Consider the following 21,917-nt stretch of genomic DNA (forward strand, 5'->3'; position numbering starts at 1 on the left):
TATATTATATTTAATTCAAGTTTTGTATCAGTCAGAACAAAGAAAAGGATTTGATTTTCAAGCATGCGAACATTTGGCTTCTACAAATACACACAAGACTATACCACACCCTCTCACCTCATGCATGTATCTGTCAGGCAGGTCCCCATGAAAGCTCTCAGAGTTCAAAGAGAGGTTGTGAGGAGGAGGGTGGCTGGGAGGTTTGATGCCCAGCGACGTCATGCTGGTACCCGGGGGAAAGTATCCTGCCTTCTCCATCTCCTGCCGGTACTTATCAAATAGTATATTAGAGGAGCAGAGCACCTGTGAGGCCTTAGAATGGGGCCCTGTCTTGTGGGGCTTCCTGTGGGCTGTAGGAGGGCTGGGGTGGGGAGAGGACAGGCGGAGAGGGAGTGTCAAGGCTTCATTTGGGTCAACCTCCGTCCCCTGGGACTTCACCTGGGGGTTCTTACGGACGTACGTGATGATCTTTGGACGGGCAGGTTTGGGTTTGTGAGGAGAGGCCCTCCTAGGGTCCGCAGGTGGCTGAGGGGAGATGGGTTTGGGTGTGTGAGGAGAGGCCCTCCTAGGGTCCGCAGGTGGCTGAGGGGAGATAGGTTTGGGTGTGTGAGGAGAGGCCCTCCTAGGGTCCGCAGGTGGCTGAGGGGAGATGGGTTTGGGGATGCTGCTGATTACACATACCTTACTAGGTGCTTTGAGGCCACTGGTGGTACCCCTCTGTAGGGAATCGCTGCGGTCCTGGCTGGAGGCTTGGTTGCTGGCCTTGGCTGGAGAGGTGGAGGAGGCAGGTCTGGAGCTGGTCTTGGCGGGGGAGGAGGGGGCTGGTCTCCTGGGGGACCAGGGAGGGGTGGCGGGGCGGCTGGGGCTCCTGCTTGGGCTACCCCAAGGCTTCCTCCCATCCAGGCTAGAAGGACTGGAGCTGCGTTCAAACGAGCCCTGCTTCCTCAACGTTCTGTCGAAGGATGCCTCTTTCATCAACGTTCTATCTAAGAAAGGTTCTTTCTTCAAACTTCTATCAAATGAGGCCGACTTCTTTGTGGTGTTTTCAAACACGGTCGTTTTCTTTATGCTTTGTTCAAACGAAGTCGTTTTCTTCATGCTTTGTCCGAAGGATCCTTGTTCCTTTGAGGTTTTATCAAAAGAGCCATGCATCTTCAAGCTTCTGGTTTCAACAGATTGAATCCTATTTGTGCCTAACTTGGCAGGTGAGTTGTGGTTCATATCAGGGGGAATAACCTTGTGGTCCTCAACTGCCTTCCCCCCACTGCCTCTAGCATCTTGGTGTTCCTCAGCTGCCTCCCCCTCACTACCTCTAGCATCTTGGTGTTCCTCAACTGCCTTCCCCTCACTACCTTTAGCATCTTGGTGTTCCTCAGCTGCCTTCCCCCCACTACCTCTAGCATCTTGGTGTTCCTCAGCTCCCTCCCCCTCACTACCTTTAGCATCTTGGTGTTCCTCAGCTGCCTTTCCCCCACTACCTCTAGCATATTGGTGTTCCTCAGCTGCCTTCCCCCCACTACCTCTAGCATCTTGGTGTTCCTCAGCTGTCTTCCCTCCACTACCTCTAGCATCTTGGTGTTCCTCAGCTGCCTTCCCCCCACTACCTCTAGCATCTTGATGTTCCTCAACTGCCTTCCCTTCACTGCCTCTAACATCCTGGTACCTCTGCTCCAGATTCTGGTTGTGCTTTTCATTGCCCTGATCTTCCTCCATGTTCTGCTGACATTTACAACGACCCACTAGGACGTTGTTACTGACTTGTGCTTCCGGAACGACAACCTCCTCAGACCTAACAGTTGTGTTCTGGTTTAGATCGAGGTCAGCTCGTTGTATTGTGCTTTCAGATGGAGCCTGAGGTTGTTTGGATGGCTTAGAGGCCTCGGACTGGTCTGAGATGGTGGTACAAGACTGGGAGGCCAGGGTGAGATCCTCTAAGATGGTCCCGTCTGGTCCTGAGGGTCCAGAGGGGACGTGCCAGGAGTCTGTGGTGGTGGCCTGTGTCCGTCCAGCGGCGTCCAGAGCCAGACTCCCATCCGGACTGAACATAATGGACAGGCGGGACACCAAGACATGTTTCTCAGAGCTGAACTCTGTCCTCGTCCCTCTGGTTCCTCCAGAGTCCATGGTGGCGGCGCCCTGCCCGCCTGAGCCCTGTTGAATAGTCCTCCTCCCTCCTCCCTCTTTACTGTCAGAGACTAGATCCACTACGGAGACAGGCTGGTCCAGGAGGATCTGCCGTGCACCTCCTTTCACTCCTACTTCTACACATACCACCTCCTCCTCATCCTCCTCCTCTTCTTCTACCAGGTATGCCTCCAGCTCCTGACATTCCAACATCTCAAACTCGGCCAGCTCAGGGTCGTCACACTGAGAGTCTGTCCCCCAGATGACGATCTTGTTCTTCTGCTCCTCTGTGACTGACTGAGACACCTGTTCAGGTAAAAGGTTGATTCAACATCAGTATATAAATAGCATTAAAGACTTTTTTTTTAAAGAAGAGAGATACCATCTATGCGTACTATGTGGACAGGCATCGGGAGTGTAAAACAGTCAAATTAAGAAATAAATAGAATTCAGTGCTCTTGCTAAGAATGATCTTTGGTATGTGGCAGTCTGGCTTATTGGAATTGTGTATCGCTTAGTACTTCTCAGATCTATAAGTCACTCAGATCTATAAGTCACTCAGATGTTTCAGTCACTCAGATGTCTAAGTCACTCAGATGTCTAAGTCACTCAGATGTCTAAGTCACTCAGATGTCTAAGTCACTCAGATGTCTAAGTCACTCAGATGTTTCAGTCACTCAGATGTGTCAGTCACTCAGATGTCTAAGTCACTCAGATGTGTCAGTCACTCAGATGTCTAAGTCACTCAGATGTCTAAGTCACTCAGATGTCTAAGTCACTCAGATGTCTAAGTCACTCAGATCTGTAAGTCACTCAGATCTGTAAGTCACTCAGATCTGTAAGTCACTCAGATCTGTAAGTCACTCAGATGTCTAAGTCACTCAGATCTGTAAGTCACTCAGATCTGTAAGTCACTCAGATCTGTAAGTCACTCAGATCTGTAAGTCACTCAGATGTCTAAGTCACTCAGATCTATAAGTCACTCAGATCTGTAAGTCACTCAGATCTGCGAGTCACTGAGATGTGGAGAGTCATACCACAGTGGTCTGAGACATCAGGGGGGGCAGAGTGTCAACATCTCCTCCTGTACTCTCCCCTCCGCCGTCGCTGCCCCCCTCCCCCATCTGGATCATCTGGTTCGCATTAGCATCCCCATCGGGTATCACCGCTCCCACTCCCCCTCCCCCAGCCTGCTGGTTCTGGTTGTTGCTCTCGACCTCACCAACATGGCTGTTGTGGTTGTTGTTCCTGACCTCACCAACATGGCTGTGGCCGATGGCCGGCTCGCCTTGCTGATCACTCATTATGACCTCACGTCAGTTCTGTTCTGAGTTCCTTCTTTCACTTAGTCACTCTGCCATCCATTAGATAACGCTGTGTACCCACAACTCTCAGAGTCTGGGTCTCTGGGACTCTCTCTCGGGCCTTATAGCATGAGCCCAGAGCTGGCTTCACATCTCTCTCCTGTCCTGTGGGGTCCTGGAGGTCTAGGTATGGGCTGTCTCACTGAGGAGAGGAGGTGGGTCGCATGGCATCGGAGATCCTTAGCCTGATAGAAAACAAGACAAACCAATCATGTAGACATATCCTATTAACTACCTCTGTAGAATAATCTCACATCATGACATGCTACGTAAAGTTTTTATGACAACAGATTGACCCTTAAAAAGTTTGCAGAAAATTTCAAGACATTTTGATACAGAGGGGTTTTCTACTTCATAATAACCCCCCTCCCCTGAGTGGCACAGCGGTCTAAGACACTGCATCTCAGTGCAAGTGGCATCCCTGCAGTCCCTGGTTTGAATTCAGGCTGCATTACATCCAGGCCATGATTGGGAGTCCCATAGGGCGGTGCACAATTGGCCCGTATTTGGCTGGGGTAGGCCATCATTGTAAATAAGAATTTGTTCTTAGCTGACTTGTAAAAATATATATATATTTTTTTTAACACCCGTGTGACATCTCATCTGTCATCTGGAACGATAAAGGGTTCAATCAACCTAATAAAACCAGATGAAAATTATATCACAGCAATACAATGTAGCCTGAACCAGGGATGGCAGCATACTATAGCCATAACTCATATGACATCACTGTCACGGCCGTCGTTAGAAGGAGACCAAAGTGCAGCGTGGTGAGCGTACATTTCTCTTTTTATTTAAAACGTCACCAACAAAACAAGAAATGGAAAAACAACCGTGACGCTTACAGAGCTATAGTGCAACTAACAAAGATAACTACCCACACTGAAAGGAGGGGAAAAAGGGCTACCTAAGTATGATTCCCAATCAGAGACAACAATAGACAGCTGTCCCTGATTAAGATCCATAACCCGGCCAAAACATAGAAATAAAGAAACATAGAAAACAACACATAGAATGCCCACCCCACATCACACCCTGACCTAACCAAATAGAGAAATAAAACGGTTCTCTAAGGTCAGGGCGTGACAATCACTGTCCTGAATAGTGAAGTCTTGACCCTCTCATCTCCCACAGAGTTGTTAGGTAGTGCAAACTGTAAGTGCTTCTATCTTGACTCTAGAGATTTGTTTATGTGTAACTCTGTGTTGTTGTTGTTTTTGTCTCACTGCTTTGCTTTATCTTGGTCCAGGTTGCAGTTGTAAATGAGAACTTGTTCTCAACTGGCCTAGCTGGTTAAATAAAAGGTAAAATAAAAATAAATAAATATGGGACTTGCACAAGGACAGTATCTGTTTGTATCCTACAACAGTGACATGTGGTCCACAGGAAGTGAGTAACAACACCCTACAAAGAGATAACCACGGACCTATCCAACATGCTGACACCAGAGACGATAAGCAGGATATTTATAGCATAGGACACAGTATTTACTAGCCTGGTCCCAGATCTGTTTGTTCCGTCTATGAGAATGACCAAAGGTGCTGGCAAGACAGATCTGGAATCAGGTGTTCACTGCTCAGGGACTGCCCCTTTACTCCTACTGTGCTCCTACTGTTTACGGTTCTGGTCATGTCCCCATAAATTCTTAGGTTTTCGAAAAATCCTGGTTGGAGGATTCTGGATTTCCTGAGTTCAGGAATATTTCAACTGGGATTTCTGTAAAAACCTGGGAATTCCCGGGAAAGATTCAAACATTTTTCTACATTATCTTAATAATCCTCTCTCTGGAAGCCTCTCTCTGGAATCCTCTCTCTGGAATCCTCTCTCTGGAATCCTCTCTCTGGAATCCTCTCTCTGGAATCCTCTCTCTTTGCTCTGCAAGGGCCGTGGCTTTTGTGGAGCGATGGGTAACGATGCTTCGTGGGTGACTGTTGTTGATGTGTGCAGAAGGTCCCTGGTTCGCGCCCGGGTATGGGCGAGGGGACGGTTTAAAATTATTCTGTTACATTGATGCTGTTGACCCGGATTACTGGTTGCTGCGGAAAAAGGAGGAAGGTCAAAAGGGGGGTGAGTGAAACGGATGTGAAACGGCTAGCTTAGTTAGCGGTGCGCGCTAAATAGCGTTTCAATCGGTTACGTCACTTGCTCTGAGACCTTGAAGTAGCAGTTCCCCTTGCTCTGCAAGGGCCGCGGCTTTTGTGGAACGATGGGTAACGATGCTTCGTGGGTGACTGTTGTCAATGTGTGCAGAAGGTCCCTGGTTCGCGCGAGGGGACGGTTTAAAATTCTTCTGTTAGGAACGGCACAAAATTGCACGTCATGCAATGCAAGTCTCACCATCCAACTCTGCACTCACGCACTGTACAAAATATATGAACCCCCCCCACCAGACACAGTAAGTCGCTAGCTAGTACTGGCGAGAATTCTTTACAACAAAATGCACAAATATTCTCCAAAAACCGCTGCATCTTGTGTGTGAACATTTACAAACAATTTGATATAAATTGTACATTTAAATCATCAGTTGGGAGCATAAAATCACTGTTGACGTACGGTGCTTTGCAACCAACAACTTACCGCTGGTTTGGTGCTTGTTCACTGGGACGATTCTAACTGGAACATCCCCCCTCGTAAGCAAGCTACGCAAACCAGCCAATAAGATGCCATGTTGAGTAGGTGAAGGCAAGACAAACTCAAACCAAAAACCCATTGGCTTAACCATAAAGTGGCAAGGGGAATCACCAATATAACCCTGTTACACTATATTTAAATTTTATTTTTATTTCACCTTTATTTAACCAGGTAGGCAAGTTGAGAACAAGTTCTCATTTACAATTGCGACCTGGCCAAGATAAAGCAAAGCAGTTCGACAGATACAACGACACAGAGTTACACATGGAGTAAAACAAACATACAGTCAATAATACAGTATAAACAAGTCTATATACAATGTGAGCAAATTAGGTGAGAAGGGAGGTAAAGGCAAATGAATATGTTGCCATATCACTGGTTCTCCCTAGCAACGAGCATCGCTCCACCTCAGCAAATCCGTGGGAGGACATTCCCTAAGGTGTGTGTGCACGCACACACACACACACACACACACACACACACACACACACACACACACACACACACACACACACACACACACACACACACACACACACACACACACACACACACACACACACACACACACACACACACACCAACTGTCAGCAATATTCCAGCCAGCAGCCACCTTCAATGAATAAGCTACAGGAAACTACTGTAGGGTGTACAATGAGTGTAGGGTATGCTAACCTGCTAGCTGTACACTGGTCCACAAACACTGATATGCTAACCTGCTAACTGTACACTGGTTCACAAACACTGATATGCTAACCTGCTAGCTGTACACTGGTTCACAAACACTGATTGTCATGTTTTGTCATTGATTATCATGTCTTGTCCCTGTGCTTCCCCTTCTATTCGTTTCCCTCTGCTGGTCTTATTAGGTTCTTTCCCTCTTTCTATCCCTCTCTCTCCCCCTCCCTCTCTCCCTCTCTCGCTCTCTCTCTCTATCGTTCCGTTCCTGCTCCCAGCTGTTCCTCATTCTCCTAACTACCTCATTTACTCTTTCACACCTGTCCCCTATTTTGCCCACTGATTAGAGTCCCTATTTCTCCCTCTGTTTTCCGCTTCTGTCCTTGTCGGATCCTTGTTTGATGTTTGCTGTTCTGTGTCCTTGTTCCGCCCTGTCGTGTTTCTGCCTTCTTCAGATGCTGCGTGTGAGCAGGTATCTATCTCAGCTACGGCCTGCAGCTTCCCGAAGCGACCTGCAGTCTGTGGTCGCGTATCCAGTTGTTCCCCTCTACTGCCTAGAGGATTTCAGTTTTCCTGTTTGACTTTACCTGAGATTATCCAGGATTATCGTTTTTGTTATAGACTGGAATAAAGACTCTGTTTCTGTTAAGTCGCTTTTGGGTCCTCATTCACCAGCATAACAATGATATGCTAACCTGCTATCTGTACACTGGTTCACAAACACTGATATGCTAACCTGCTATCTGTACACTGGTTCACAAACACTGATATGCTAACCTGCTATCTTTACACTGGTTCACAAACACTGATATGCTAACCTGCTATCTGTACACTGGTTCACAAACACTGATATGCTAACCTGCTATCTGTACACTGGTTCACAAACACTGATATGCTAACCTGCTATCTGTACCCTGGTTCACTATCCCTGATATGCTAACCTGCTATCTGTACCCTGGTTCACTATCCCTGATATGCTAACCTGCTATATGTACACTGGTTCACTATCACTGATATGCTAACCTGCTAGCTGTACACTGGTTCACTATCACTGATATGCTAACCTGCTATCTGTACACTGGTTCACAAACACTGATATGCTAACCTGCTATCTGTACACTGGTTCACAAACACTGATATGCTAACCTGCTATCTGTACACTGGTTCACTATCACTGATAGCAGTAAAGCAAATTTTCTGAAGTAAACTGCATATTTTTTAACACACTGATTCATGTCTGAGGATGCTTTGAAAACAACTGTACCTGAAAACAAGGTACCATAAATGACCATGTCACTCTTTTTGATAAAACGGTGCTGCATGGGGAAATATTAGAGGGATTAAAAACATCCCGTGAAGAAATGTCTCTGGGGATTTAGACGGATTCAAAACATCCTATGAAGAAATGTCTCTGGGGATTTAGACGGATTCAAAACATCCTATGAAGAAATGTCTCTGGGGATTTAGACGGATTCAAAACATCCTATGAAGAAATGTCTCTGGGGATTTAGACGGATTCAAAACATCCTATGAAGAAATGTCTCTGGGGATTTCCCCCCTACCCCCTCCACTCTCCCTCTACGAGGTCTGCCCTAGTTTTCAAACACTCATCTTATTATTTCATCTCAAAATAATTATTTCAAAAAGAAGATGAAAAATATACCATAGGCATTTAGAGATCTTTTTGATGTTTGAGTGGCAGTACTTATGAAACACTGTAGCTCTCCCAAGGAGAAGACGTGTTTACTAACACAGGACTACATGAACAAGCCCACACACCTACTCAAATCTGGACACTATCTGAATAGAAACCATCAGGAACATTTTCAAGAAAACAAACATCTACAAACAAACATTTTCCAAAGAAACCAGAGCAGATCACACAGATGAATAGTTTGGGCTTTCTTGTCTGTCTGAAGTGATTACTGTATGTTCCCAGGCAGAAAACTAACCCTTCTATTGGTAGAAGCTTCCTAACAATGAGCAAACTACAGAATGTCAGAACATGACATTCACAGGAGTGGACAGGAGAGGAGAGGTGAGGTGAGGTGAGGTGAGGTGAGGTGAGGTGAGGTGAGGTGAGGTGAGGTGAGGTGAGGTGAGGAGAGGAGAGGAGAGGAGAGGAGAGGAGAGGAGAGGAGAGGAGAGGAGAGGAGAGGAGAGGAGAGGAGAGGAGAGGAGAGGAGAGGAGAGGAGAGGAGAGGAGAGGAGAGGAGAGGAGAGGAGAGGAGAGTTCAAAGCTAACCTCCATTTGACCAGGTTACCTGAGGAGCTACAGAACACACAGAGATTTTAAAAACGAATAGAGCCCTGTGCAACTGCCTCTTCAAACCCTTATGATCACATTTTCCAGACCAAATTTACTTTGATTTGATCTCAAATGTATTTTTCTGCAGCTAACCCACATATCCCGACACCATCCTCTCTGAAAGAAGTCGCGGCTCAGTTTAATGTCGTTATTTATTTGATCCTCCATTTTGTTTTGTTTTTATTTTTGAAAATAATGTTAGCTCTCTTGTCCAGTAGCTGTCCTTTATCATCTTACTGTAACGCTCCTGAGTTTAATTCCCATCAATCATACACATTTTTCTCCTATCATTCGTCAGTGCTGAACTAAATGGTATTGATAAGGCAATAATTATCACAAGGTACATACTACCACTTAAGAGAGAGAGCTTTTATGTTCAATAGAAAAGTATTGCGACACATTGACCTTTTCCACATTTTGTCACGTTACAGCCTTATTCTAAAATGGACAAAAATATATATATATATAATCCTCATCAATCTTAACGCAATACTCCATAATGACAAAGTGACAATTTTTGCAAATGTATTAAAATAAAATAAAACTGAAATACCTTATTTACATAAGTATTCAGACCCTTTGCTATGCGACTTGAAATTGAGCTCAGATGCATCCTGTTTCCATTGATCATCCTTGAGATGTTTACCTGTGGTAAATTCAATTGATTGTGTTTTCGAACCTTCCCTTGGTCGTATTCTCGCGGGGCAGAAATCTCAGAGACCAATTGGTAAACTCTGATTTACCACCCCAAGGTTTCCCTGAACAACATCTATTTGCGCCCCTACTGGATGGAAGTGTAATGGCTGTGCTCAATGCAATGGCACTTATAAATGTAGATCCTTCAAACACCCACAAACAGGGAAATCGATCCCAATAAAAGGTGTTATTACGTGCTCCACTAAGGCAGTTATTTATCTTATAACTTGTCCTTGTGGTAAAAATGATGTGGGTAAAACAAAGCGCGAATTACAAGTTCGTATCGCAGAGCATCGTAGCACCATTAGGTGTAAAAACTTTACTTATCCAGTTGCGGCCCACTTCTTGGAGGCAGGCCACTCGATTTCGTCTCTGCGTTATATTGGCATCGAACATGTCACCCTCTGTAGGAGACGGGGGTGACCTTGATAATGTATTGTTAAAACGAGAGGCTGCCCGTATCTTTAATTTAAAGATCCCTGCGCCCTTCAGTCTCAACGTAGACTTTGATCTGAAGCCATTCTTGTGATTGTTGTGACTTTGCCATTGTAATTGTTTGTAAGCTTGTGTAGTCTAAAATGAATCAATGACCTGTATGCTCTCCATTTGTTGTTTGTATGCTGTTCTTTGTATGACATTTTAATATTTGATAATTAACCAATGATATCAGGCCGCTCTTGGCCATGATTACAGACACCTGTTTCTTTTGACACTACATAAACGAGTCATCCCGCAGTGTTTGTGATTATACCCTGATGAAGACAGCTTGGCTGTCGAAACGTTGGTAATTAAATTATTGCATCTGAGCTCCTAGAGTGTGCGGCTCTCTTTTATTTTCAAGTTTTCTACTCCGCTAGCCAGCACCTCGTCTAAATAGGTGTGCGTTTCTTTTTCTTCTAGAAATTCAATTGATAGGACATGATTTGGAAAGGCACAAACCTGTCTATATAAGGTCCCACAGTTGACAGAGCATGTCAGAGCAAAAACCAAGCCATGAGGTCGAAGGAATTGTCCCCAGAGCTCCGAGAGAGGATTGTGTCGAGGCCCAGATCTGGGGAAGGGTACCAAAACATTTCTGCAGCATTGAAGTTCCAAGAACACAGTGGCCTCCATCATTCTTAAATGGAAGAAGTTTGGAACCACCAAGACTCTTCCTATAACTGGCCACCCGGCCAAACTGAGCAATCGGGGGAGAAGGACCTTGGTCAGAGAGGTGACCAAAAACCCGATGGTCACTCTGACAAAGCTCCAGAGTTCCTCTGTGGAGATGCGAGAACCTTCCAGAAGGACAACCATCTCTGCAGCACTCCACCAATCAGGCCTTTATGGTAGAGTTGCCAGACAGAAGCCACTCCTCAGTAAAAGGCACATGACAGCCCGCTTGGAGTTCGCCAAAATGCACAGAAAGGACTCCAGAAGATTCTCTGGTCTGATGAACCCTTTGGCCTGAATGCCATGTGTCAAGTCTGGAGGAAACCTGGCACCATCCCTACAGTGAAGCATGGTGGTGGCAGCATCGTGCGGTGGGGATGTTTTTCAGCGGCATGGACTGGGAGACTAGTCAGGATCGAGGGAAAGATGAACGGAGTAAAGTACAGAGAGATCCTTGATGAAAACCTGCCCCGGAGTGCTCAGGACCTCAGACTGGGGTGAAGGTTCACCTTCCAACAGGACAACAACCCTAAGCACACAGCCAAGACAAAGAAAGAGTGGCCTCGGGACAAATCTCTGAATGTCTTCAAGTGGCCCAGCCAGAGCCCAGACTTGAACCGGATCTAATTGCTGCGGGGAGACCTGAAAATAGCTGTGCAGGGACGCTCTCTATCCAACCCGACTGTGGAGATGGGAGAACCTTCCAGAAGGACAACCATTTCAACAGCACTCCACCAAATCAGGCCTGACAGAGCTTGAGAGGATCTGCAGAGAAGAATGGGAGTGTCCTGATCAGGTTCCAGGAGACCACAGCCCTACAGATTATCTCTCAACCCTAATAGAGGAGGAGAGATCTAGGTTGTCTGAAGATGTGCGGGTTTTATGACCCCTCGCGCCCCTGGTAAATCTTAGGCCACAGACAAATTCCTTTGTCCTGTTACCATGGAGAACCAGCCTCAGAACATTAAACATGAAATAAAGGGGCTTTGGAACAATGGTTTCCGTCAGACACAATGGTCGTCATGACGATAGATGGAATATGAGAATGTATGTCATTTGGTGGTCATGACGATAGATGGAATATGAAAATGTACGTCATTTTTGTTTTGTTATTAAAGGTTAATAGATGTCGTTATTACGAAAACATTGTAACGTTAAGAGTTTTCCTAGTATATGTTTGATGTTTATACATTGTACGTTGTATGGAAAATGTCCAAATCAAAGAGAATGTTTTGGGGGAGATGAAATGTGAAGTTAGTTGTCTAAAATTGGATTTGAGTAAAATCTAGACCTTGCCTCATTAAATTGGTACGCCCTGAGAATTGCCCTAAAGGCGGTTACGCCCACTTCTGACCCGAGGGTATAAAACCTGTGTAACGGGCAGATTTGCTCCTCTTCGTCTGAAGAGGAGTAAGGATCGGACCAAGATGCTGCGTGGTAAAGTGTTCATGACGATTTTAATAAGAAAAGCACTGAACACTATGAAATACAAAAACAATAAACGATAACGTGAAATAACCAAACCGAAACAGAACCGTGTGGCGACAAACACACACACGGAAAACAAACACCTACAAACCAACAGTGAAACCTTAAATATGGTTCTCAATCAGGGACAACGATAAACTGCTGCCTCTGAGAACCATACCAGGCCAAACACAGAAATAGAAAAACACATAGAAACACAAACATAGACTGTCCACCCCAACTCACGCCCTGACCATACTAAATAAAGACAGAACATAGACTGCCCACCCCAACTCACGCCCTGACCATACTAAATAAAGACAGAACATAGACTGCTCCCCCAACTCACGCCCTGACCATACTAAATAAAGACAAAACATAGACTGCCCACCCCAACTCACGCCCTGACCATACTAAATAAAGACAGAACAAACATAGACTGCCCACCCCAACTCACGCCCTGACCATACTAAATAAAGACAAAACAAAGGAAATAAAGGTCAGAACGTGACAGCCTGTGAGTGAAGAATTAACAGATCACGTGACCCGAGCTGCAGCCGAGGTTTAAAAAGTCAACTAACCCAAAACGCAAAATAAGTTTGGAGAAAAATAAATATTTTTCTACCCAAGCTACGGATGAGTAGCTGTGTCTCAGCGGGTGAATTCAAGTCAAACCACCTAGCCTCCACTCTCCATCGAATCGTGGTTACTACACTGTTTCATTCCTACGCTGTGAGCTCTAAGCTACGGAGCTGTCTGTCCTCAGAAGAGCCTTTCCAGAGCAAGGGCGAGGAATCAGACCACTAAGCCAAAAGGACACTGACATCGTGAGGACGACCAGAGAGTTGCGCCGGAGAAGTGTGTCATTGAGCAGCCTGGACGGTCCCAAGGAGAATCCACCGAGACCTTCCCCACGTAATTACATCATTATATTCTGACCCATAAGAGCGGCAGTTTGGGGCAAGGCTTGGGTTAGAATAAGCATAGCTGACAAATTCACCCAAATGTATATTTCTCTCGTGTACTTTCTCTTTGAAATCCCCATTTTGGGCAACACGCGCCATAGTGTGTTGGCCCGTTACACTAAAGTTCTAATCAATAGCCTAGAATGTGTTTTTGTGTATGTGTATCTTTGATCATCATTTTAGCTTTCTAGTAAATAAATACTCAACTAAGATTGGTGTGGTACGAACTCATTGGTGTGACCCGGGTCCGAACTCATTGGTGAGACCCGGGTCCGAACTCATTGGTGAGACCCGGGTCCGAACTCATTGGTGAGACCCGGGTCCGAACTCATTGGTGAGACCCGGGATTCGAACTCATTGGTGAGACCCGGGTCCGAACTCATTGGTGAGACCCGGGTCCGAACTCATTGGTGAGACCCGGGTACAAACTCATTGGTGAGACCCAGGTCGAACTCATTGGTGAGACCCTGGTTCGAACTCATTGGTGAGACCCGGTTGTGAACTCATTGGTGAGACCCGGTTGTGAACTCATTGGTGAGACCCGGGTCCGAACTCATTGGTGCGACCCGGGGTTCGAACTCATTGGTGAGACCCGGGATTCGAACTCATTGGTGGGATCCGGGTTCGAACTCATTGGTGAGACCCGGGTCCGAACTCATTGGTGAGACCCGGGGTTCGAACTCATTGGTGAGACCCGGGTCCGAACTCATTGGTGAGACCCGGGTCCGAACTCATTGGTGAGACCCGGGTCCAAACTCATTGGTGAGACCCGGTTGTGAACTCATTGGTGAGACCCGGGTCCGAACTCATTGGTGAGACCCGGTTCCGAACTCATTGGTGAGACCCGGTTGTGAACTCATTGGTGAGACCCGGGTCCGAACTCATTGGTGAGACCCGGGTCCGAACTCATTGGTGAGACCCGGTTGTGAACTCATTGGTGAGACCCGGGTCCGAACTCATTGGTGAGACCCGGTTGTGAACTCATTGGTGAGACCCGGGTCCGAACTCATTGGTGAGACCCGGGTCCGAACTCATTGGTGAGACCCGGGTCCGAACTCATTGGTGAGACCCGGGATTCGAACTCATTGGTGAGACCCGGGTCCGAACTCATTGGTGAGACCCGGGTCCGAACTCATTGGTGAGACCCGGGTCCGAACTCATTGGTGAGACCCGGGTCCGTGCAGCTCCTGGATCTTACGACGTTCAGAACGAGACTGTAGAGGAAACTGATTAATTAGCGGATGTTGTAAAATCGATATTCCGATATTCTTTGAGTTAATTTGGGAAATAGAAACTCAATAAAACTAGATTTCCCATGGTGCCCCAGGTTAATGAGTTAATAATTGCTTGATTCAGTTAATCACGTAATTAGAAACCTTTAAATCATTCGATGAGCAACAGTCGTCACATTAACTAATAGAACGTCACGACAGGAGAAACTCCTCAAATAAATGTGTATTTGTACTGAGTAAAGGGTCTGAATACTTATGGTCCAAATCGTGAAGCTATGGGCTTATGGTCCAAATCGTGAAGCTTTGGGCTTATGGTCCAAATCGTGAAGCTATGGGCTTATGGTCCAAATCGTGAAGCTTTGGGCTTATGGTCCAAATCGTGAAGCTATGGGCTTATGGTCTAAATCTTGAAGCTTTGGGCTTATGGTCCAAATCTTGAAGCTATGGGCTTATGGTCCAAATCTTGAAGCTATGGGCTTATGGTCCAAATCTTGAAGCTATGGGCTTATGGTCCAAATCTTGAAGCTTTGGGCTTATGGTCCAAATCGTGAAGCTTTGGGCTTATGGTCCAAATCGTGAAGCTTTGGGCTTATGGTCCAAATCGTGAAGCTTTGGGCTAGTTGGTAGAGCATGGCGCTTGTAACGCCAGGGTAGTGGGTTCGATCCCCGGGACCACCCATACGTAGAATGTATGCACACATTACTGTAAGTCGCTTTGGATAAAAGCGTCTGCTAAATGGCATATATATAAATATATGTGCCCTGAACAAAGACAAAGTTAACTTCCCCCAAAACAGGCTGGTAACTCTAATGCACTTATACTGCAGCAGAGGTAACTCTGGGTCTTCCTTTCCTGTGGTGGTCCTCATGAGAGCCAGTTTCATCATAGCACTTTTGCGACTGCACTTGAAGAAACTTTCAAAGTTATTGACATTTTCTGAATTGACTGACCTTCATGTCTTAAATTAATGATGGACTGTCGTTTCTCTTTGCTTATTTGAGCTGTTCTTGCCATAATATGGACTTGGTCTTTAACCAAATAGGGCTATCTTCTGTATACCACCCCTACCTTGTCACAACACAACTGAAGCATTAAGAAGGAAAGAAATTCCACAAATTAACTTTTAACATGTCACACCTGTTAATTGAAATGTACTCCAGGTGCTCTACCTCATGAAGCTGGTTGAGAGAATGCCAAGAGTGTGCAAAGTTTTCATCAAGGCAAAGGGTGGCTACTTTGAAGAATCTCAAATATAAAATATATTTGATATATTTATATATATAACACTTTTTTTGGTTACTAACATGATTCTATATGTGCTATTTCATAGGGTTGATGTCTCCTACAATGTAGAAAATAGAAAAAAATTAAGAAAAAACCCTGGAATGAGTAGGTGTCCAAACTTTTGACCAGTACTGTATGTTTCCCATGCCAATAAAGTCCCTTGAATTGAATTGAGAGAGAAGACATTTTGTGCAACACTGCCCACTGAATAAGGTGGAAACTGAGCTGTACTTCCTAACCATATTAGAGACACATGTTTCCCTCAGATTACACAGACCCACAAAGAATTTGAAAACAAATCCAGATTCTGATAAACTCCCATATCTTTTGGGTGAAATTCCACAGTGTTCCATCACAGCAGCAAGATTTGTGACCTGTTGCCACAAGAAAAGGGCAACCAGTGAAGAACAAACACCATTGTAAATACAACCCATATTTATGTTTAATTATTTTCCCGTTTGTACTTTAACTATTTGCACATCATTACAAAATTGTACATAGACATCTTTAGGAACTTTTGTGAGTGTAATGTCACTGTTATTTTTTTTATGTTTATTTCACTTTTGTTCATTATCCAGTTCACTTGCTTTGGTAATGTAAACATATGTTTCCCCCATAACAATAACTGTTTTGATAACAGACTGCCACTTAAATTGAAATTGAGAGAGGGAGAGAGATAGAGAGAGAGATCTAGAGAGAGAGAGAGAAGAGAGAATAGAGAGCTAGAGGGAGAGAGAGAGAGAGAGAGAGAGAGAGAGAGAGAGAGAGAGAGAGAGAGAGTGAGAGAGAGAGAGAGCGAGCTAGAGGGAGAGAAGAGAGAGAGAGAGAGAGAGCTAGAGAGAGAGAGAGAGAGAGAGAGAGAGAGAGAAAGAGAGAGAGAGAGAGAGAGAGAGAGACAGAGAGAGAGAAATATGGTTCTCCCCTGTGTTGTGCATAGAGCAGAACAGGTGTTAAATAATGACATAATAACAGCATGTTTTACCTCAGGTACAGCCTGTCCTGTTCCTTCTCCATAGCAACAAACTGTCTCACATTCACTCTGTGGGATTGACTGCTGAGACAGACAGCAGACTTAGAGTCTGTCACACCAATTCCACAATGCCGAATGTCTCTCTGTGGGAGAGTGTTATGCTGTCATGTGTTCTGTACGTGGTCCACTTGGGCCGTAACAGATTGATAGACTGCTGAGACAGAGGGAGAGACTACTGAGGAGTGTTACTGTGGAGGACGAGCCTGTTAGTGTGACTGTGGAGGAGGAGCCTGTTAGTGTGACTGTGGAGGAGGAGCCTGTTAGTGTGACTGCGGAGGAGGAGCCTGTTAGTGTGACTGTGGAGGAGGAGCCTGTTAGTGTGAAGGAGGGGCCTGTTAGTGTGACTGTGGAGGAGGAGCCTGTTAGTGTGAAGGAGGGGCCTGTTAGTGTGACTGTGGAGGAGGAGCCTGTTAGTGTGACTGTGGAGGAGGAGCCTGTTAGTGTGACTGTGGAGGAGGAGCCTGTTAGTGTGAAGGAGGGGCCTGTTAGTGTGACTGTGGAGGAGGAGCCTGTTAGTGTGAAGGAGGGGCCTGTTAGTGTGACTGTGGAGGAGGAGCACGTTAGTGTGACTGTGGAGGAGGAGCCTGTTAGTGTGACTGTGGAGGAGGAGCCTGTTAGTGTGACTATGGAGGAGGAGCCTGTTAGTGTGAAGGAGGGGCTTGTTAGTGTGACTGTGGAGGACGAGCCTGTTAGTGTGACTGGGAGGAGGAGCCTATTAGTGTGACTGTGGAGGAGGAGCCTGTTAGTGTGACTGTGGAGGATATGGGAGAACATCCAGACCTGAAAGGCCACAAAATCCTACTGACTGTCTGGATAACAGACTGACCAGAATCATACTGACTGTCTGGATAACAGACTGATCCAAATCGGTCAGACTGCCTGGATAACAGACTGACCAGAATCCTATTGACTGTCTTGCTGATACTGACCAGAATCCTACTGACTGTCTGGATAACAGACTGACCAGAATCCTATTGACTGTCTTGCTGATAGACTAACCAGAATCCTTTATCCTATCATACTGGCGTGTGACTAACAGCTGATGAGCAGCATGCCACAAACATGTGACATTGACTGTCACAGTCAATGAAATTCAGTTCAGGCTACTAACAATAAACAACATGAGTCTAACCACAAATCGTCTAGACTTCAGACCAGGCACAAATCATCTAGACTTCAGACCAGGTACAAATCATCTAGACTTTAGACCAGGTACAAATCATCTAGACTTCAGACCAGGCACAAATCATCTAGACTTCAGACCAGGCACAAATCATCTAGACTTCAGACCAGGTACAAATCATCTAGACTTCAGACCAGGCACAATAAGTCCTGTATAGAGCCCAGGTACAATAAGTCCTGTATAGAGCCCAGGTACAATAAGTCCTGTATAGAGCCCAGGTACAATAAGTCCTGTATAGAGCCCAGGTACAATAAGTCCTGTATAGAGCCCAGGTACAATAAGTCCTGTATAGAGCCCAGGCACAATAAGTCCTGTATAACTCCTTGTTATCGTTAAGTAAATGTATTGTGTTACCTTTTGATCTATTTCATTTTTTAAGTTGAGTTTATTTAGCAAATATTTTATTTACTATATTTCTTGTTATGCATTGTTGGTTAGGGGCTCGTAACTAAGCATTTCGCAGTAAGGTCTACTACACCTGTTGTATTTGGCACACGTGACAAATAAAGTTTCATTTGAATTGATTGATGCACCTGACATACAGTAGTCCATGAGCAGTAGTCCATGAGCAGTAGTCCATGAGCAGTAGTCCATGAGCAGTAGTCAATGAGCAGTAGTCCATGAGCAGTAGTCCATGAGCAGTAGTCCATGAGCAGGTGCCTATGAGCAGTCCATGAGTCTGTCACATGAGCAGTAGTCCATGAGCAGGTGCCCATGAGCAGTCCATGAGTCTGTCACATGAGCAGTAGTCCATCTTCTCTCCATGTATGATGAGGCAACCAGTGACTCTAGTGACGCTGCTATGTTCCCCTGAGTTCAGTTCCAGCTCATTCCACATTCACAGCTCTCCAACTGACCTACTTAAAGAGAGGAGAGGGCTGGCTGGTGCCTGTTATAACGGTACTGTGCTTAGTTGTTCAGCAGAGCTTGAACAGAGACTACTGGCAACTTGCCCGGCCCACCTGACAATCTGCCTTTTCCAGAGATGTATTTCCTGTTTGAGGGATCCACTTAAAGCTTCCTGGATTGTTTGTTTTCACTTGACTCCTGCCACTCTTTCATACTGTTGCTTGTGCCTGTCGTTTTTTCATCCCGTTAACTTTACAAGCTCGGGAATGTTTCCTATGACCTGTCAAACACACTCCCGGTAATGGTTGAAATGGGCTCGATGGAATACACTGGTCTTTCCGTTGAATCTATGAAAACGAAACTCTTAAGGATAGGACCCTTTTTTTTCTTCTTCAAATTTCCGCCTAAAATGACATACCAAAATCTAACTGTCTGTAACTCAGGACCTGAAGCAAGGAATATGCATATTCTTGATACCATTTGAAAGGAAACACTTTGAAGTTTGTGGAAATGTGGAATGAATGTAGGAGAATATAACAGAATAGATCTGGTTGATCTGCGTTTTTTTTATTTTGTTTTTGTACCATCATCTTTGAAATGCAAGAGAAAAGCCATAATGTATTATTCCAGTTAAGGCGCAATTTAGATTTTGGCCACTAGATGGCAGCTGTTTAAGTGCAAAGGTTTAGACTGATCCAATGAACCATTGTATTTTTGTTCAAAATGTTGTATCAAGACTGCCCAAATGTGCCTAATTGGTTTACTAATGCACTTTCAAGTTCATAATTGTGCACTCTCCTCAAACAATAGCATGGTATTATTTCACTGTAATAGCTACTGTAAAGTGGACAGTGCAGTTAGATTAACAGGAATTTAAGCTTTCTGCCCATTTCAGATATGTCTATGTCCTGGGAAATGTTCTTGTTACTTACAACCTCATGCTAATTACATATATCTCATCATTTAATCATTTAATAAAGATAACTTTATTTTGATGGGTGTTGATTTTGTAGAAAAAAACAACAAATTTAATAGAGTTGAAATGTTTACAAAATAGATAAGATTAATTTATTTGTATTTATTTTATTTTATTTAACCTTTATTTAACTATGAGCTGAAATAAAAGCAACTTCCGAAAAATGAACATTCACATTATGGGGATATTATGTCTGATCTGGCAAACAATGTAAAGTATGTTTAGAGGTGTAATCTAGAGCCAAACCTGTAGATTGTTCATCTGAGGGTATCCTGCTAATAACACACTTGAATTATACAAGAGAGCGTGACCACAACAGTAATTAATGAGGCAGTCTAAACAGAGCAGGTGAGTGCAGGCAGGGTAGACAGAGCAGGTAGGGTAGACAGAGCAGGTGACTACAGGCAGGGTAGACAGAGCAGGTGAGTGCAGGTAGGGTAGACAGAGCAGGTGAGTACAGGCAGGGTAGACAAAGCAGGTGAGTACAGGCAGGGTAGACAGAGCAGGTGAGTACAGGCAGGGTAGGTAGAGCAGGTAGGGTAGACAGTACAGGTGAGTACAGGCAGGGTAGACAGAGCAGGTGAGTACAGGCAGGGTAGACAGAGCAGGTGAGTACAGGCAGGGTAGGTAGAGCAGGTAGGGTAGACAGTACAGGTGAGTACAGGTAGGGTAGACAGAGCAGGTGAGTACAGGCAGGGTAGACAGAGCAGGTGAGTGCAGGCAGGGTAAACAGAGCAGGTGAGTGCAGGCAGGCAGGGTAGACAGTGCAGGTAGGCAGGGTAGACAGAGCAGGTGAGTACAGGCAGGGTAGACAGAGCAGGTGAGTGCAGGTAGGGTAGACAGAGCAGGTGAGTACAGGCAGGGTAGACAGAGCAGGTGAGTACAGGCAGGGTAGACAGAGCAGGTGAGTACAGGCAGGGTAGACAGAGCAGGTGAGTGCAGGTAGGGTAGACAGAGCAGGTGAGTACAGGCAGGGTAGACAGAGCAGGTGAGTGCAGGTAGGGTAGACAGAGCAGGTGAGTACAGGCAGGGTAGACAGAGCAGGTGAGTACAGGCAGGGTAGACAGAGCAGGTGGGTGGACAGAGCAGGTAGTACAGGCAGGTAGGTAGAGCAGGTAGGGTAGACAGAGCAGGTGAGTACAGGCAGGGTAGACAGAGCAGGTGAGTACAGGTAGGGTAGACAGAGCAGGTGAGTACAGGCAGGGTAGACAGAGCAGGTGTACAGTACAGGCAGGGTAGACAGAGCAGGTGAGTGCAGGCAGGGTACAGACAGAGCAGGTGAGTACAGGCAGGGTAGACAGAGCAGGTGAGTAGACAGTACAGGGTAGACAGAGCAGGGTGAGAGCAGGTAGGGTAGACAGAGCAGGTGAGTACAGGTAGGGTAGACAGAGCAGGTGAGTACAGGCAGGGTAGACAGAGCAGGTGAGTACAGGTAGGGTAGACAGAGCAGGTGAGTACAGGCAGGGTAGACAGAGCAGGTGAGTACAGGCAGGGTAGGTAGAGCAGGTAGGGTAGACAGAGCAGGTGAGTACAGGCAGGGTAGGTAGAGCAGGTAGGGTAGACAGAGCAGGTGAGTACAGGCAGGGTAGACAGAGCAGGTGAGTACAGGTAGGGTAGACAGAGCAGGTGAGTACAGGCAGGGTAGGTAGAGCAGGTAGGGTAGACAGTACAGGTGAGTACAGGCAGGGTAGGTAGAGCAGGTAGGGTAGACAGAGCAGGTGAGTACAGGCAGGGTAGACAGAGCAGGTGAGTACAGGTAGGGTAGACAGAGCAGGTGAGTACAGGCAGGGTAGACAGAGCAGGTGAGTACAGGCAGGGTAGGGTAGACAGAGCAGGTGAGTGCAGGCAGGGTAGACAGAGCAGGTAGGGTAGACAGAGCAGGTGAGTACAGGCAGGGTAGGTAGAGCAGGTAGGGTAGACAGAGCAGGTGAGTACAGGCAGGGTAGGTAGAGCAGGTAGGGTAGACAGAGCAGGTGA

General features: G+C 45.8%; 1 protein-coding gene across 1 annotated transcript in view; it reads right to left on the bottom strand.

Annotated features, from left to right (window-relative positions):
- LOC123994115 (microtubule-associated tumor suppressor candidate 2-like) overlaps positions 1-21,917 on the bottom strand; it is a gene marked incomplete at its 3' end in the record, with an annotated part of 57,181 nt that overhangs the window by 13,394 nt on the left and 21,870 nt on the right. Inside the window, 2 exon segments of the mRNA XM_046296624.1 lie at positions 118-2,430; positions 3,162-3,673. Of these exon segments, the coding sequence (XP_046152580.1) occupies positions 118-2,430; positions 3,162-3,428 (2,580 nt within the window).

The sequence above is a fragment of the Oncorhynchus gorbuscha genome, linkage group LG13, assembly GCF_021184085.1.
Source record: "Oncorhynchus gorbuscha isolate QuinsamMale2020 ecotype Even-year linkage group LG13, OgorEven_v1.0, whole genome shotgun sequence".
NCBI classification, from domain to species: domain Eukaryota; kingdom Metazoa; phylum Chordata; class Actinopteri; order Salmoniformes; family Salmonidae; genus Oncorhynchus; species Oncorhynchus gorbuscha.